The 19,875-nt window shown below is 34.0% G+C and overlaps 1 protein-coding gene across 4 annotated transcripts in view; it reads right to left on the reverse strand.

Moving 5' to 3' along the window:
* Positions 1-19,875, reverse strand: part of LOC143253755 (uncharacterized) — a 70,623-nt gene that overhangs the window by 37,842 nt on the left and 12,906 nt on the right. For all 4 annotated transcript variants that reach the window (XM_076508074.1, XM_076508073.1, XM_076508075.1 and 1 more), the window contains exon 4: positions 3,281-8,094. In XM_076508074.1, coding sequence (XP_076364189.1) covers positions 3,281-7,030 — 3,750 coding nt within the window. In that variant the 5' untranslated portion in view covers positions 7,031-8,094. The remainder of the gene's footprint in view (positions 1-3,280; positions 8,095-19,875) is intronic.

Consider the following 19,875-nt stretch of genomic DNA (forward strand, 5'->3'; position numbering starts at 1 on the left):
ATCAAGCAGCATCAAAAAGAACAGGTTACAGAAGTCTGTCTGGGTGAGAGCTACAAATATGAAATGGATGAGGTAAATGAACCTGATCACTCTTGGAAACCACCATTGTTTCAGAAGTAACAAGTAACTGAAATGATGGGACAAATAGTGGTTAAAGAATAGTGCAGGAGAAGATGGTAAAAAAAAAAAGCCTATGACCACATTTTCAAAAGGAGGTGAAGTCATGACTTTAAGATAGCACAATATAGCCTACTCAGGAGAGGTGGTTGCACATGCTGATGTAAATAACAAAAAAAAAGTCCATTAAAGTGTAGAATGTAAAAAAGACATATAACATTGAAGGACAACAAATGAGAGGTCTGTTTGTCAATCAGGGCTGCTCTGTAAACTTCAAAAAATATTAAAACATTTGTGATTAACAATATTAACAATCAGTATTATTTACATTGGCTAGTGGCACATAAAATGATTCATCAATCAAAATTACAATTAAAATGATTGATTTATCTGAAACAATCAACCAGTGTTTCCAATTATTACCATTTCTGATTATTCAAACTACCCAACGCCTGCTGTTTACTGTCTACTTGATACACCATTCCTGAGACAGCACTTTTCCTCCAAAACTGCAGTTCCAATAAATTGAAACTACTTTGGTCTTTTATGATGTATCAGGAAGAATCGACCTTCAAAGGACAGGCGAACCCACACTATAGTAAATGATGTTCGATGCATTTTCCGATATTTCAGTATAGTTACCCGAAACTTGCTACATCAGCAGTGAGGGTTGTTGTTTTGAATTAAGCACAAAGCTACACAATGGGCTATCTGTGCTCTGCCCACCACGGGTATCGAAACCCGGATTTTAGCGGTAAGTCCGCAGACAAACCGCTGAGCCACTGGGGGGCATCAGCAGTGAGAACAGAATGTCTTTCAAAATAAAAAACAACAGTTAATCGCACGGATTAATATGCAAATGTGCAGTTGAACGCAGACTGGATATATCCCTTTCGTCCAGAGCTGGTAGCAGTTCCAGTGACCGCTGTACATATGACAAACCCCATCAAATATGACACGCTAGAATTTCACAGCTTGTGCAGAGCATGCATTGGATCCAGCCTCTGATGTTTAAGAAAGAGGAATGTTAATTGCTCGAATTAATGAGTTGGAGTGCGGTCGAATGCAATGACTGTTTGTATGCCACTCATCCGAGTGTGTACCAGAGAAAAGCTATGCAAAAAGCTACACAATGAGCTGTCTGCACTGTGCCCATCATGGGTATCGAACCCCAGTTTTTAGTGTTACAAGCCTTCAGACTTACTGCTGAGCCACTGGGGTGTATTGAAAATACTGGAAAATGAGGTGGAAGATGGATATCTATGGGTAATGTTGAAAAGCATGGTGGTTAAAGAAAAGATGCAAACCAGATCATACTATGTAGGTTGAAAGGCAATTGGAAATAGCAAATAGTGCAAAGAAAAAAATTGGAAGGTGTCACACTGATAAGATTAAGTAAAATGTCACATTGAAATACCTGAAAATATGACTAAAATTTTTGAAAATGAAATGCAAGATAGTGGGTAATTTGTAGAAAAAAATTGTCATAAAACATAATACATTTTAAGAAAAGAAAGAAAAAAGGAGTTAGAAGTTAAAATGAACAGCTGTAAAACAACATGTACATAATGGAATCTTTCACAATTAGATTTAACTCTGAGCATACATAAATGTGACACTTATTACCAGCAGAGGAATCTCAAATGTAAAGTTGTGTGGATGAGGTTTTAACTAGTCATTCATCCACAAATTCAGCAATGTATTCAGTTTCTTGTTGCTCATTTATGTTCGTGGAATGTGCAGGCTAATATAACTGCCTAATGCACACACAGACTTCTTTCTCGTTCATTTATATTAATTAATATATTAAAGATTTTTACAATATGGGATCAACGAACCCTTTATATTAGCATGTTTGAAGTTTTACTACACACTGAGTTTTAAACAAATACATATTTTAGGCATTACGCCATAAACACAATTTTCATTTTTATGGTGATTTAATTTTCCTTAATTTATAAACGTTTTTCTGTAATTTTATCAAGCATCCAACATGGTTAAACTGTTTATGTATGGCAATTGCTTCATAAAGAATATAAATATGCTCAGTATATCATAGAAAATAAGTTATCAATACAAAACTCAGTTATAAGTTTCAGACTAATCATCACAATAATTTATATTCATAATACCTATTATAATATTTAGCTGCAAACAGTTGTTTAGTTTACAATTACATGGAAAGAACAATAAATCAGTTCTGATTAATACTGTTTTGAATGTCTTATGATTTTAGTTTTTACAGTAAAGTCGCATTGCATTAAGAATGAATCTCATAATATTAAGAAATATTCAAGTCTCTAAAAGAGAAAAGAAAACTGGCTTTAGGTTGTTATAAAATTTTGCCTCTAAAATAGCACAGTATCTGACATATTTCAAAAATGAACATTAACCTCTGGTGTTAGGTCCTTATGCTTTGTTGTTTTTATATAAGGAACTCAATAATGTAGGGTTAACTGAACGTACAGACCTAAGTTGCAAAATGATTTAAGGAAATTTTGCAAATTCTGGACACATACATATAAATATTTAGTATCGAGCATTTTCAGGAATTAGAATATGCCACAATTAAAAAGTATGGCAATCTTTTACCCAATTTTGAGACATGAAATACAAACTGTATGTAACAGCTTTTCAGTTACGAGAAGCATGTATAATCCTTTACCCTTAACCTCAAATAGAGAGAACCAAAAACCATAAAAATTATGTATGAATTAATAAAACAATATTTCCACACATTAATGTTACATAACGCCTAATTACAAGTCTTCTGAGCTCTATAACTCCGAGGTACAGATTTGGGCACACAGTCTACCAATTTTGTCTTAATGAACTTTACAGGAAGATTAGGATGACAACACTTGCAGTGCCAACGCACCAAAGCTAACGATTTCTCCTTTGTCATACAGTACGAACATTTGTATTCTATATTAGGACTTTCAAGAAATGTATTCTTCACAACAAATTTTGTACCAGTGTGTCTTTTTTGCCAATGTTGTTGTAATTTTTGTATAGAGGAAGGCCCTGCATTACAGTAGAAACACTTATACAGTTTTGTTTCATACATTTTTAATGCAGAAATGTTTGAAGCTGTGTTAATAACTATTAAATCTTCATCATCATGCATGTAAGTATGAAAACTAGTATTGTCTTCATTTTTTACCTCATATTGTGGGTTGTCATGACCCTCACTTAGGAAAGGGCTCTTTGAACTGTGAGATGGTGTACTTTGAACTTCTGACTTGTGAGATATATCTGTTAATGGAGTATCCACATCAGGAGAAACTTGAGGCCCTGGGTGTATCTCAAACACAGAAAAGGGTACACTGTCATCTGTTTCATTCATAGAAACTGGACTTTTCAGGTTAGCCCTCTCAGCCTGAGTACAATTTAATTGTACAGATCCTGACAATCTGTTGGACTCGGAGTGTTTGACGAATTCTGAAGTTTTACTTTCACAGAACATTTGTTCATTCTGTGAGATGGAGGAAAAAAAAACTGGTGGCTTTCTGTATCCTTCAATTAGAGGATTTTGTATATTGTTATGTGTTCCTTCATCTGAATTATCATGAGCTGAGTCATAATCCTTGCCCTTAGAACAATGTAAGCTCACTGGTGTAATAGGGATTTTTATTTCTGTTATCACAAAGCATTCAGAATCTTGTTCTGGTTTTATTACATTACCAGGCACAGAAATCTCTTCATTGTTTTGTTCTTGTTTTAACATATTACCAGGCACATAGTTTATTGCCTCATTGTTTTGTTCCAGTTTTAACACATTACCAGGCATACAAACTATCTCTTCATTGTCTTGTCCTAGTTTTAACACATTACCAGACAGAGAAATCTCTTCATTGTTTTTTTCCAGTTTTAATACATTACCAGGAACAGAATTTATTGCCTCATTGTTTTTTTTTAGGTTTAACACATTACCAGGCACAGGAGTTATTGCTTCTTTGTTTTTTTCCAGTGTTAACACATTACCAGCAACAGAAGTTATCGCTTCTTTGTTATGTATAATGCTGAGTTTGGAATAAGCAAAGTCGAGTGGCCCACAAGTTTTATTTTCATGTGTTGTTTCAATATGTTGGTCTGAAATACAAGCAGAGACTGGTACGTTCCTTTCCTTAGTAATCACGTGTTCCAATAACTCAGCAAAGTTAGGAAAGCACATTTTACATATATTACACTGTTCAGTTAAAGACATCTTTTTATGTGGTGAGGCATAACAAACTTTATTTACTTCACCACTTTTGATACGAGGGCATGCTGGACTTTGACTACTTTTGAACTCTTTAACCAAGTCTTCATAAGTAGCATGAGAGCAGCATAAACACTGAGGAGGTCTTCTGTTTCTCTTGCTTCGAATTGGATTACTTTTTAAGGGAAATTTCACATCTGTAGATTCACTAAAAATATTTTTTGTTTCATTAAGTTTCAAATTCTTTGCCTTGAAAGTACCTGTTAAACTTCGAACATCATAGAGCGGTACATATGATAATTTTTCACATGAATCAATCCACTTTTCATTTTGGGTTTTATTCTGATGATCTCTGTACTTCCTATATTTTACTTCAGACTTGTTTGCATACAGAACTGAATCACTTGTTTTATCGTCTCGCTGGTCATCTACCTTGGCCGTCGTCTTCTCAGCGTTTTCCCAGCATTTAATTAGATTTTCACTTTTTTTAGTTCCTGATTTCTTCAGTCTTCTATCATGCATTACTGTTGGCTCACTGTCATGCTTCACTTTCCTGTAACTGTTCCCTGGCAGTTCCTCGATAGAACAGTCTAACTTTTTAATTTTGTTTTTAAATCTATTTTGACCAGTAGTGGATTTTCGTTTTTTTAATTTCTTATAACAGTTGTCAGATTTCTTTCCATCAGTAGCCAGCTGATCATCTTGTACCTTCCTACATTTTTGCATTTGTGTTGTCTTGTAATAATACTTTTCTGTTTCATCTTTCAATTCATTTTGCAACTCCAGGTAAATCTTATTCAAATCAATCTCCTTGGACTCACAATTCTGATTGTCATTTTCACTGTTTAGTGACTTATTATTATTCAGTAGAAATATATCTTTAATTTTAGAGGTTCCATCTTGTTGTGTTGAGGTGTTAAGATTTGGCTGAACATTTTTATTTAACTCTTCCATTAAGTTTTTCCCTTTTTCTCCTTTGTATGAATGTTTCAATTTCATCCAGCTTGTTTTCTGTGCACTATTTATTTTCATATTTTGTCTTACATCCTTAACTTTTATGAAGTTTCCAAGGTTTCCTTCATGTAAGTTTTCCTGTTTGTGTGTAAAAGTAATTTTTTTATTTTCAACTATTTGACAACTATCATCATGCATAGTGATTTCTTCAGAAATTTTTATCTTCTTCTTAGGCCGTTGTTCCCTTTCATTCTGCTTAAGGTTTTTAGATTTCAGATAATTTTTATATATTGGACGTTTACTTCTGCAGTCTTTTTCCCGTTCGTGAGTAAATGTTCCCTTTATATTCAGATAAGTCATATCTTCTGTACCATTATTCTTTATTTGTTGCCTGACAGCCTGTTTTACTGTTTCTTGATTATCCATATATGCCTCTTCTACATGTAACTTTACAGCATCTTTTAGCCTAATCTCAAGCTTTGATTTGACTGTATCTTTAAGGTCTTGCCATTGTTTCTCACTGAACTGTAAAACATTTGCTTGACTACGTTTAAATTCACTTTCAGAATCAATAATACCTTCAAAATGTCCTTGATTGTTCTCAGAAAACAAACATGTTTCACCTTCCTGCTTGTTTTCTGGTACATTTAATTGTTGTGTTAATTCTGGATGTTTTTCAGTTTGTTTCCTGAAACTAATATTTTTATTTATTTTATGCTCTTCCATTAAAAGTTTAGGAGATTTGAATTTTGCAAGGAGATCATTTTCATGTTTTTTCACTCCCTTTAATTCTTCACATGAAAACTGAGTGTGCATTTCACAACGTTTTTCATTTCCTTTCACACTTTTTAAATTTCTCTTTACTTTTTCCAACTGTGAAGTATGTAAAGCTTCCTCATAATTATTTTGAAAGTTGTTTTCTTCTTTTTCCTCATTTAACGTTTCTAAGAAGAGTTCAGATCTTTTAGAATCAAATTGTTTTAATAGACGTGAAGCTTTATGGCATTCCATCTTAAGTGACTGGTTCTTCCATTCTCCATTGACATTCTTTGTTTCATGATTTATGTCAGTTTCCTGCTTCAGTTTTCGAATACATACCTGGATTATTTCTCCAGAGATATTTTGTTTACCATTTCTGTCAGTTGTTTCTACCTTATTCACTTGTTCTGCATATAAATCACTTTGTTTCTCCAGAAGTACATAGTCATCCATTAATTCCAATTGTTCTGTAATAAATGGTTCTTCATACACTTCTTCCATCTCTTCCAGTCTTGTGTGTAAATTCTGTTCTTCCACATTTGTTTTAGCTGCAACTTTCTGAAACGAGAATTTGTTTTCCATTATCTTATTTTCAGCAATCATAGTATAATTGTGGTCTGCTATATAATGAAATCCAAAACTTTTCTTGTTTCCTCCAAACAGCTCCAACTGTTTGTTATTGCATATATCACTTTCATCTATTTTATTGTTTAATTTCTGCTCTGAACAATTATTTATTAGTGGGGCTTGAAGTTTTAACTGAGGTAGACTGACTCGTTCTTTCTCCTTACAAGTGTATCTGCTGTCTTCCTGATACACTGGCTTAACAGCTGATAATTGTGATTTGCATTTTTCCTTGATGCACATAATCAGATGTTCAGTAAGTTTTAGATCTTTTGGCATTCTGCTATTACTTCTAAGAGTAATTTTTCTGACCCCATATTTTTTTGATGTTTTTTCTTTTTCCAGATGTTTTTTTGGCATCTTTTTTCTCTGCATGTTGTTCTAAAACTTGAGATTCACTGGTAGACATCATTGGTGATATTTCGTTTTTGAATGGACTTTGTGCATTTTTCTTTATCTTTATTTTTAAAGAAGGTTTTTTGGAGGTCTTCATTTTTTTGATGGGCACTTTCTTTTTGACTTGTTTTTTACATGTTTTATTTTTATTATCTGTGCTAGACTTGTTTTTTATGATTTTGACCTTCAGTGTATCATCAGATTTTTCAAATTGTGAAATCGTCTTTAGAACTCTATTTTTGTTAGGACGTTTACCTTTAACTTGTATTTCCTTATGTTTTTTCTCCAATTTTTCACTTTCTGTAAAATCACATACTTCATTGCGTTTCACCTTTGTTTTTGTAAAATGAGATGATCGTTGATAATTAATGATTGCTTCCACAAAATTTTCAATCCGAGTTATAGTGACTATATTATAATCTTTTTCCTTTCTTCTGTGAGTGTTTTGGATGTGTACCCTTACAAAAGATGCTGAAACTGTTTGAAATGAGCAATACCTACACTTGTAAGGTCGATACTGGAAGTGACTAAAAATATGTCGCTTTAGAGTTACAATGTCCCTTTTAAACCGTTTGCAAATGGAACAGAAATACCTGCCAGTAGCACTTTCTCTTGAAGATTTGTTCATGTACTTGTGAATTGGCAGGTATTTTTTTACTGCTTTGAAAATCTATAAAGCGCTTGATCCATTCTTCAATTTCAGGCATGGATCTACGTGTAAAGGAGACCTTTTCATTAGAGTGAGTTTTCTGAAAATGCTTCACAAGTTCAACTTCCTTTATAAAATCTTCAGAACAGAATGCACAAAGAAACGTCTTGTAGCCAGTTTCCTGGTGTAGGTGTGATTCAATTCTTCTTTTTACCTTACTTTTGTATTCACAGAAAGGACAATTGTAAGTTCTCTGTGAGGGCTTTATTTTCGTTAAAGCCATGATGATTTTTGTCTGTCTGAAGGATCAATTCAGAATAACCACATCCACTTACACGACTTGTTATTGCAAACCTTTTTAGCACATACTGGGGTAATACAAGATGGAATCTTTCTGAAAAGAGGGAAAGAGAGACAGTAACTAATAAAGGTATTAAAATGTTTTCAAAATAAAAACTGGCACCTTTGCTTGCATAAAAAATAACATTTTTTATACATTTTACAGTTTACACTAATAAACATAAATATTGTATACATTATATCTACACATGAAAAAACATGTTGATTCATTTTCTACTCTTAAATTACATTATGGAAAAATACAAGTACCTACTCTGCCATTAAAAAAAATGATCTTGAATTTACATAGCAGGATTATAAACCACATGTGTTTCCTTTTATTATAACAATGTTACCAAACACACATGGTTAAACTTTATACAAAGCTTAAAAAGTTTGACAGTTCAACCTGCATCATACTTGATTGCTGCATGTTAATGTCTGAACCCAACAGTATAACATTGTAGCAAAAATTAATCAATCCACTATACTGAAGAGAAAACTAAACCACTGAAAATTAAATCAGTACCCAAGTGGCTGATGTGTGGAAAAAATGCAAATGAAAACAGAATTAAAATAAGAAACTTTAAACTCCCTATATAGTAAATAATAAAGTTCATTAATGATACAGATTTAGACATTTCTATACCCAATTTTATTTTTAGTAACTCAAGTGTTCAAGTACACAGAATTTCAGAATTTATTTTATGGTGTAGAAAAAACAAAACCAGATTACCAACAGAGATGACCAATTTAAATAAATTCAGAAGAGATCTATACAAACTAAGACACTTCTCACTAAAGAAAAATAAAAATCCATCTACACCAAATACTGGTATTTGAAAATGAGTATTTCAGAAATACAAGAACAAAAATATTTGTTTAATTGTTAATAAAATTCTTAAATACCCAACATATTAAGGCCAACCCCAGAAGTATCACATACCTGTTACACAGTACTGATTTTTGGGATGTTTAATGGATAACATAATTTATAGTTTAGTCACGATCACTGGGAATAATGTAATGAAAATAAAGGAGAAAAAGCATTCTTAATATTTAAGTGCATAAACTATATCACATTTTACAATAAAAATGGAAGGTTTAACTTCAGTGCAGTATATGCTTTAGAAACACTTGCACTAGAAACTCTACACTAGAGAGGAAATCTAAAAGTTCTGTGAGTCATTCCTAGAAGCAACATATGATAAATACAGGAACAAGACAAATGCATGCTAATAACCATATGATATACTAGGACATTAGAATCACTTTAAAACTGGCATTGTGTACAAAGTATAATGCCCAGTCACAAAAGCAAGATTCACCAGGATATACAATACAAAAGTTAACATTTTCCTTCCCTGAAAATATATTTCCAACAGACACTCATCTCTACATGCAGATTAGCTTGATCTCTTATAGATCTATCTAGGAAACTTGCATGTCACTAGCCTTGAGCTAACTCCCACATAAAAATCATGTACTTAATGTGAACTGTACTAGTGATAACATTACAATGCAACAATAACTCTCCACCAATAGAAGTTTGACACAATCTCCTTGCACAGCTACTTTCCATGAACACTTGCACTAAAATCAACTTTATTATTAGATGAATTATTGTTTCAAACTGATGTCTTTGTTTAATTATTAATATTTTTAGAGGAGATTTTCCATACTTAATGAAATTTAAATTTCAAGTTTAACCATTTCTTTCATTATTAAAGAAAAAAAAATTCATTGTTTATCCATTACAGATTTTCAAGTGATGATAACTTATACTTTTGTTATGTAATGATGTTACTGTATAGAACCTATGTCATTTGTGGCTTCTAGAGGCTCATTGTCTGTAAAAGATGTAACATTTCATGGAGTGTGACTTCTGGAAGTAAGGGCTCCATAGAGACAACCCATGGGAGACTGCTCCTTGTTTTGATGAACACAAACGAAGCAGAAGGAAAGGTAAAAGAGCCCCAAAAATTACAGTTGTCAATAATTTAAAAAGTGTAGTCTGGTTAGGACACAATCAACTCATATGGTATGTGTCTTAACTCAACTGGATAAACAATGATAGGGGTGACAATGAATCCATCCTGCTGCAGGAGGAATGCGCACTAACTGTTCTAGAGGTGACCTAAATTACACTGCCATCCAACATCCCTTCCCCACATCATGCTGTACTCAATCAGGAGGCACTATCCAAGGTCCATCACTCCAGTAGCAAAGTAGCAAGGAATTGGTAAGTGACAAAGAACCTCTGTGCTCTGCTTGAAGAAAGGGAGAATTTGCATTGGAAAGACCTACAGAAGTAACCAAATCTCCATTGAATGCTTGATAGAAACATCTTTTACTGGAGACAATGCAGAAAATGACCATGAAACCATATTTTTAAAAGCTAGCAAGTGTGAGACAAATAAGTGGTTAGCCACTTCTCTAGTGCTAGCTCTTTTCATGATAGTCCATGGAAGATACAGTCTGGATTGGACAACTGAGTGTTTTTACTACCAAGAGGATACCTCTAGTGGTCCTTCAGAACACTTCATCTCAACAGTGGACACTGACATAACTATGGCAGATGGACTGAAAGCTTTTAATTGCTTGTGGCCTGATGCAGGTTTTGGGAAATAAGCATACCCTGGGTGGTAGTACCAGCCACCTGGTTGGATCCTATAAGGGGAAAAAGAGTAATGAAAAAGAACACATAACTACTATTCTCAAGGATGGTGCATACACTAGCATTTAGTAACCCAGATGCCATCATCATCATCCAAGAATCAGCAAAAATTAAATGGATGACAATTCTGAGGTAAAAAAAAAGTGGAAAAGTCTGGAAACATCAACATACAAAGAATATATTAGGAAGCTAGAGGTTCCTGGAAGAAGAAGGAATCCCAAGTCATAAACAAAGGTCTTAAAAAAAAGAAGGTATTAAGAACAAGAAGCCAACAGCTTGAACAGGACATGTGAAAATGGGAGTTAGACAAGGGGGTCAATGAAGAAGAAAGAATTGGAAATCAGTGGAGAAAACAGGGGAATAAAGCACTTACTTGGTAATTATAGGAAATGTTAAATTTATTTGTCAAAGACCTTAGATAACCAGCTACACTAGAGACCAACAATCATGTGAAAAAGGCCAAAAGATGGGTCACAATAGGATTACCCTAAGGAAGGCAGTGGCAAATGGGCCAGCACAGAAAAACATGTCATCTTCATTGATAGATGAACAAAACTGAAGGGCAATGGGATTAGAATACGAAGAAGGTTACACAATTAGAGAATTTAGCCCTGAAGGTGACAGACAAGAGAAATCCCACACATGAAGATGAAGGGATGACATTCATGGGTGAAAAAAAAAAAAAAAGATGTATAAGATTAGAGCAAGAGAAGGCAAGGACACCAACTGACAAAGGAAATAGGGGTTATGTAGTCTAAAGACATTGTACCAACAGGATCTGGCAAGAAATGGCAAATATCAAATTAAGGACACAAAAAGATGGAGATTGGATGAGGGGTGGCAAGGGTATGCTTGCCACTGGCATGGTTGGGCCACCAAGATAATTCCTTTAGAAGAGAAGACAGTAAGATTACAATCAAGGACAATGGATAAAGAAAAAGGTTCCACTGGTCTCACAATGCCTATTGGAGGATGAGACACAGGGATGTGTGTAGTCTAAAGGAATGAGTGGTTCTATAGTAACCAGGGTCCCAAAAAGCCAAAAAACCTCATTATGTTAAGTGTAAATGAGGAGTACAAATTTTGGTGACAAGAACATTCTACTGCTTGCAGGCAAAGTGTTGAAGGTTGGTTATGATGAAAAAAAAAAAAGACTCAGAATGCTCTTCTAGCCAACCAATCTAAGCAGCCTTCTCCAGAAGAATGTATACATGAGAGCAGTTCTCTTGAAAAGGGGTGAGGAGAAGCCATTTATTTCATGGCAAGATTATCTAAACCTTGAATCTGACTTACAGTTTGAGCATACTTACCACTAGATAACACATAACCTGAGAACATTAGAAACCAGTGAAATAAACCAGTTCTGAAAAGGGCACAAAATACAGAGCATCATTCACTTGGAAAAAGAATAAAAACAAATCTAACAGTAAACAATATAAATGTATTGCAGAAGAAAGGAATTCACATTCTAACTATTTGATTTATGCTAGTACCCAGATGTTTATGTCCTTACATAAAAAAGAAAAAAACAAAAACAATTATGTATTTTTCTTTACCTAATGAAAACAAATATACAAGACAGGCTCTAGTAATTTGATTAAATGTATGCTAATAAACTAGGTATGTTCATAATTTCCATCTACTTAGTATTGTGGTTTGTGATTAATCTAATGTAACATGACTTCCAATTTTTACTTAGAAGTTATTCAAAGTAAACTAGACTTTGTCGAAACGTGCCCTTTAACCTTTTCTTCTGGTTAGCCAATTTATTCAAAGTTATTTGTAAATGTTAACATTTTTCCTACATCAAAATATATTTCACATAGATACTGACCTCTCTGCAAAACTGTCACCTCAGATTGCTACTGAATAGTCTTTGCACTTGTGCAAATCTTTGAACTAAACTCTTACCCCTACAAGTACTAACATGTAGTGTGTACCAGTTTATGATGTATTAAGCATGAGGTTATAGCTCTCCACCAAATGAAAAGACACATCCTCCATACACTGAGTACATTGTATATACCAAAAGATTACCACTGACAAGGCACAAGACACACACTGGAAGGAAGGGTGGGCAGTTCTGTGGAGGAAAGTGAGTATATCTGAAATACATTTTCAGGTAAAGAAAATGCTATGTCCATAAATGGTACTCCTCTGTCTGCAGAACAGACAGTTAGAATCCCACACTGATAAGATGGTAGAAGAATTGATCAAGAGAAGGAAATTAAAGATATGAGTTCTAATTGAGTAACAATCTTGGATAGACTACCTCTATCTTTAGGGAATAGATGATCAAAGGTTCCAGTCTAGAAGGAGAAACAAACATGAAGGATGATAGATGAAAGAGGCTGGGAAGAGATCTGCAAGAACTAGGAACAGACAAAAGGTTGTTTGTACAGAAGCACTATAAACAGTAAGAATACAAATAAATAAACCACCCTCAAAGACAGAGTAAAAATAAATAATATGAGAAAAACTTAATTGAGCTGGAAGGAGTGCATTAATAAAGTTCAAGGGTTGATGGCCAACAAGAGTGATTAAGAAAACAGGCTACTCTGCAAGAAAACCATTCTCGTCTTGCAAAGGACAAGAAAAGGCCACATGTGAAAATGATGAAAACATGGCACATTGTGGTTAAATATAGATGTTTAAGTCTGACATGAAATGAGCCTCCAAAATGGAAGAGAAACAGGCTTCTAAGATATTGAGAAATAAGGACATGAAAAGGACAATTAAGCAGCCAAAAGAGGGATAATAACAAGAACATATCAGAAAGTGTTGTGAATTAAAAACAACACCATGAAAACAAATGGAAGAAGAGATTAGACATAAAGAAAAATGTTGGATCAATCCAGGCACAGATGAAATAATACTAAGGCATAGAGTCTTGGAATTGTGACCAAAATGGTGGATGTTTGGTATATAGAACTCCCAATGTGGTAACAAATTTACAAAAATACAAGAAGATTTAAAAACCATTCTTTCTGAAGGATTCACTCCAGATCAGAGATGACTGATCATCAAATTCAATTCTCCTATAAAACAGAAGCCCAGTAATCAGATGCTGTTGTTGTGAGCCCAAAAATGGCACTCAAAAACAAGAAACTGAACTGTTAAATATCTGTTAGAGATCAAGAAAATAAAGGTCAGAAAGATAATACTTCAAATGTTTAAAAGAACAAGTTCAAAGTTTTCAGAACTCTTTGTTATGTCTTGTCTTGTCAAAGGGTGTTTTAAATTAATTGAACCTGTCTGTGTGAACTTTGACAAAAACAGATGATTATTTGGAAGCATAAAATAGCAGATGATTAATGCAAGTACAGGATATAACTGTGGTAACTGATACAACAGTATAAGTGAATTATACATGGATACTATTGTGAGAAAAACTGTTTGGCTTGTCAGATGAATTTGAAAGTAATTGAATAGACCTAAATGGACTTTTGACAAGAAGAAAACTGTATAGTGTTTAAGATAGAGCTGCAACTTCCACAGAGTAAAGGCTTTTGTATATACATTCAACTTAGTTATAGTATGTATAATTTTTTTTTTTTTTAAGTGGAGTGTGTGCTGTTCACTTATTTTTGAATTTATTGCCAGCAAGTTACAGACACCTACTGTAGAAGAATCCTTAGCTCAACATACGCATAACATTTACTTTAATATATACTACTAAAAAGTAAGTTTCTGACTGCTGGCAAGCTAGCCAGAATTATATAGTGGTAAACTAAGGAAGGAGAAAATGTGAATGACAGTGGAAATAAGTAGGCCTATATATGAACAACTGTAGTAGTAGCACAAATAGTGTGGAGATTACAATCACGTTATATAACCATGTTAGTAAGAATAAGAGGGAAGAATGTATGCAAAAAATTGAGGAAGAAAGACAATGAGGAGAAACTAGAAATAGAGAAATAATAAGAGCACAATTTGAGAAAGAAGAAAGACAGAGAGGAGAAACTAGAAATAAAGAGAATAACAGCATAAAATGATACTACAAAGCTTACCTAACCAAAGGTTGGTTGGTTGTTTGATTTAGTGTTTTATGGCACAAAGCAGCAAGGCTATCTGCATTAAATGTCAGGTAGAAAAGTAAAAGTAAATTCAGTGAAATTCATAAAAGGAAATTAAGGTAAAACAAAACAAAGATAAAAAATAAATAAATAGTATAAAACCCCTGCTATAAATACCAGCACTTCCCCAGAGAGGATGATGCCCATTAAAGTCCCCCAGGATGAAAAAAGGAGACAGCAACTGTTCAATGAGAGCATCAAGGTCTGATTGATTATATGTCTCTCCAAGTGATACATAGAGAGAACAAACAGTTATGGTATGACCCAAAGAAACACCTCCAATGGTGTGTCAAGTGGCAAAAACAGAGTGGGCACATACTGATCAACCAATAGTGCCACCCCTCCATGCAGTCGTCCATCACACAGCCTGTCATTTCTGTACAAAGAAATCCACCAAAAGGTAACTGTATCAGCAGGTTTCAGAAATGTTTTCTGTAAGGAAAAGCATACAGGATTGTAGGAAGCAATCAGTGTTTGGTGTCATCCAGATTATTACATAAACCTCAACAGTTCTATTGTATCAGGGTGGCCATTTTTATTTACGTGTAGGCGAATTGGGCAGAGAAACCTTCTGTTTTCGACCACGTCTTTTTTTCCTTATTCGAGAGAGGTCTACTGACCTCCATGGACCCTGCTCTGAGTCGGTTGGGCAGGTCTTTGTTGTTGGAAGGGGATTCCAGAGACTGAAGACGTAAACAAATGATTGTTTTGCATCTTGGGATAGAGAGGAAGATGGATCCAAGGAAATGCCTGTACCTGTAACCAAAGGATGTGGATCTTGGGGTTTGGTGGAATGTATATAAGGGGTAGAGATAGGTGTCGAAGTTGATTCATCAATTTTTTTTAACCATGAAGGTCAAAAGACTTTTCAATTTTTTGGAGAATGATTCCTTAAGAGGCACAGAGAGATCTGTCTGCACTCCCACAGTAGCTGTGGAATGAAGTGCAGCAGCATACATCCAAGATGAGGTGGTGGACAGCAATTTTCGAGCCTCAGGATAGGTAATGTTATGAATTGTTTTCAAATGCTGCACCTCTTTTTCTTCCAACCATTTAGGGCAAAAACGAAAGTAGGATGGGTAAGAGCCACTGCAATTCACGCAATGATGATCCGTTTCACACTCATAGGCATCATGGTCCTTGCCACTGCAATGATCATACGTCAAGGAACCACTACATGACGTCTTTGAGTGACCGAACCATTGACACTGGAAACATCAGAGAGGGTTTGGAATGTATGACAGTACTATGCAATTAAGATTACCTGCCTTGATGGTGGCAGGTGGGCATGGTGATGTAAATGTCAGAATGAGGATACTGGTCGGCACCATAATTCCATCATTGTGAGTGACAGTGACACTGCAGAAACGCCTTGGGTGGAGAAATCAGCGAGAATCTCCGACTCTCGAATGTTCTTCAAATCCCTCTCAACAATAACTCCTCATAATGAATTCAAAGTAGCATGAGGTGTAACCTCTATAGGTATATCCCCAATTGCCTTTGAATACAACAGGAGTTCACTGTGTTGAGAAGTGGATGTTTCCACCAATATGTTACCAGATCAAAGCTTTTTTACTGACTTTGGAGAGCCAGCAAGTCCCTCTAGTCCCATCTGAATGAAAAAGGGAGACCTTTGCCATAAATGTTTGTATGAAAGTGAGTGCAATATACAGGGGTGTAGATTTTTTACACCCAATGGGGATGATTTTTGCACCCACTTATGTGGACTGTTCAATTTTCAAATTGGTAATCTCTGATTACGTGAACCTGAAAGCCGTAAACATGCAGTCACAGAGTAATCTTGTTGCCATGATACTTCAAGCTTTCCATGTAGATTTGTATAAGTGAGGTGTTGTGAACAGTTTTCAAAATGTTAATAGAATAAAGACAAATGTGTCACAAATTAACTGCCACATGAATTTAGTCCTGCACTAAGAAGGGTGAAAACATTATCTCCATCCACCTTTGGTGCTGAAATGTTAACAGTTTGGTTTGATGTGGTAAAAAATGTGTATAATGAAATGTATAAATAATGAAAAGTTAGCAAGCTACTATAATGAATCTCGTGTGCCTGAAGTTCAGCTCGTATCATCAGTAATGGATACATTTATGTCCAGTAATGTATCTTCATGATAAAATGGTTATTACCTTAAGGTTTTGGTACGAAAGCAGTGTTTGGAGAAGGAAAACAAAAATGCTGTTGACATGTGATTCCAGATTTTTTCTTTTTACAGTAAACAATGATTGATCAAGAAAGAATTTTTAATTGCATGACATTCTTATCTGATAAGTTGAACAATAATTTATGACTTCTTCAAACCTTATTCCTGCTAATAACTTCAGATAAAACAAATTTTTAATGTTTTCTATTTAAAATACAAAAAGCCTGACAGGGAATTGACACAATTCAGTGTGTAACTGTTGTGAAAAATGTCCTTTCAAATTCCAACATAGGTGTCCAAAACAAGCTTAATTATTTTCCTGCATTGTAACATAAAAATAAGCCTATCACATGACACCTGTAGGTGTACATTGTGCAACATAATTTACAACTTGTAATAATTTTATTTATTATCCTACATTCACAAACACATTTTTACCCTCCTTATGCACATGATTCATCTCACAGGAATCTCAAGTTTTTTTTAGTGGTTATGAATTGTGTAAACAACATAAAATAATGTGTAAAGTAAATAATGCATATCTTCAGCAGAATATATTCTCACATCAGTTTTGAGATAGGTCCTAGGAGTTCATCAGTGCTTGCTGCTTTACATCTTGGAAGTAAATTTGGCAATGCAATTGCAACTTTATTCTTCATATTTCAATGCATGTCTATTCTGTGTGGACATTGTTTCCTGATAGCATACAGTTAAGATATGTTCACCAAGTCAATTTTATTTTTACAGTTGTTTTAAGAATAACACAAAAACATTACTACCATTTCAAACTTCAAGCTGCATACAAGCCTAATAATAGGGGCTGCAACCTTTTTTTTTTTTTAAATTGAAACAGAAAGCATCATGCATCTTTATTTCAATTTGTGAAGACAACATTCAAAGGATATCATGTGTCATGGAAACCAAACATCAAACATTCTAGAAACATCTGGTAAAGAAAAAGATTCACCAACTTGGATGATGGAGTAATAAATGGAGTCTTACAAGTTGTGGGATAAATACTGAGACATACTGATAATAAATTTGGTAGATAATAGAAGATAAAATATCAGAGGATGTACACAGGAGAGAGAAGATTACCCTTTCATATAGAAGAAGGGTGACAGAAGTATTTTTCATATGATCTTAAACAAAAGTTTAGCAAAGCATAATTTAACAAATTATTACTTAACTGAAAATCTTATGGCTTTGGGTTTAGAGCAGGGCTACTAGAATGACATCTTTGATGGAGAGGTTATGTTATTATAACTTTTATTCAATAATTTTAGTTTAGTTTAGAGGATGAGACACCCTAGATGAACCAATAGGTCCCTTGTTGTCTAAAAACATTAGGTTAACAGTTTATCTACTCTGACACCATTACTAATATTTTTGACCAACTACAGTAGGTCAAATAAACACTACATAGGCTATAGGTATGGATCTGAATGGTCTCCCCAACATTAAAGTTAACTAACATCTACAAGGGGATGACAACATATTCTGAAGTTCAACTTGGTGTTATCAAAGAATATACATTTACATTAATTCATTAAACATTATCATTATTTTTACTAAGGTTTGAACAACTTTACACTTATGTGCCTATATATCAAGTAAATTTAGAATCAGAAGTAGAAATTACTATTATTTTTAAAGTGGAACCTAACAATTACTTGTTTTGAATGATCCCACAGAGCTCATAAGGGCTACTTGTTCACATTTGTTCCTAATTTTGAACTGATAGACTAGAGAGAAGGTAGCATCCACTGTGAACTCTATCTGACTGGATAATAGTATTATAATATATTCTATCTCTTCTATTATGTGACAGGTTTTGTTAAATTATTTGGTAAAAGTAATACAAATAACAAAAAATTAGTTTCTTTTGTGAACTTCTACAGGCTACATTCACATTTAATCAAGCTGCAGACCTAAGATAAGATAGCATTTCACTTTCAACAGAAATTTTGAGACTAAGAAAATTATCTCCAAGTTAGCTTTGAATAGTAAACAAACACAATTCCTCGAGTAACTAGATAGCAGAATTTCTTTTCTAAATGATTAATTAAATTAAAAGACTTCAAGTATTCAAATGAATATTTCACACCATGTACTTCACTTTGACATTGATACTTGTGTTTTTAACTAATGCACACGTATCTCGGTTTTAGCTGAAGCTGCTAGACTCTTGAGATTCTTGTAAGCTTTCCAGGTATTCTACAACTATTTTCATAAAAGTACTTAATCTCGACATTATGTGCCCTCTTGCAAACATTTACATTAAAATATAAAAATATAGTCTATAAAAAGTAGAATCTGACCTTCACTCTTATAGTACACCCACAACTTTAAAGTGGTGAGTGCATTTTTGTGGCAATGTGATGAAAACCTTGAACTCTTGGATTCACAATCTGTTCAGGTTAAACATTAGGTGACATCTGACCCAAAGCCTAAATTTATTATTTATTTATTATGTTGAAAGAACATTTATTTGTTCATGCCAAATGCAGAGAAGGCAACCAGCTGTGAGCACCTACTGCACACTCTTGGACTACTCTTTGTGAATGAATAATAGGATTAAAATTTACATTATAATGGCACCAAAAGTAAAAAAGTGAGGAGTTTGACACTGGATTTTGAAACCTTGGCCAAAAAGTACAAGGCATAAAGAAAAAACACAGGTACATGCAAACTCAACTCATATATCATTGGCTGGTAAAATTCTTAATTTGAAAGACAGAAGTAGAAACAAAATTTTTTGCTGCATGAGACCAAATACTTGTCTGGTATCATAAAATATTGCTGGTATAACACAATACCAAGTGACCAGTACTACACAATCATATACAAAACCTCCACCACAACTGATCTGAGAGTAAGAAATAAATGCATAAATCCTTTACATTTAACATTAAAGATTA

The sequence above is a fragment of the Tachypleus tridentatus genome, chromosome 6 (genome assembly GCF_004210375.1).
Source record: "Tachypleus tridentatus isolate NWPU-2018 chromosome 6, ASM421037v1, whole genome shotgun sequence".
NCBI classification, from domain to species: Eukaryota; Metazoa; Arthropoda; class Merostomata; order Xiphosura; family Limulidae; genus Tachypleus; species Tachypleus tridentatus.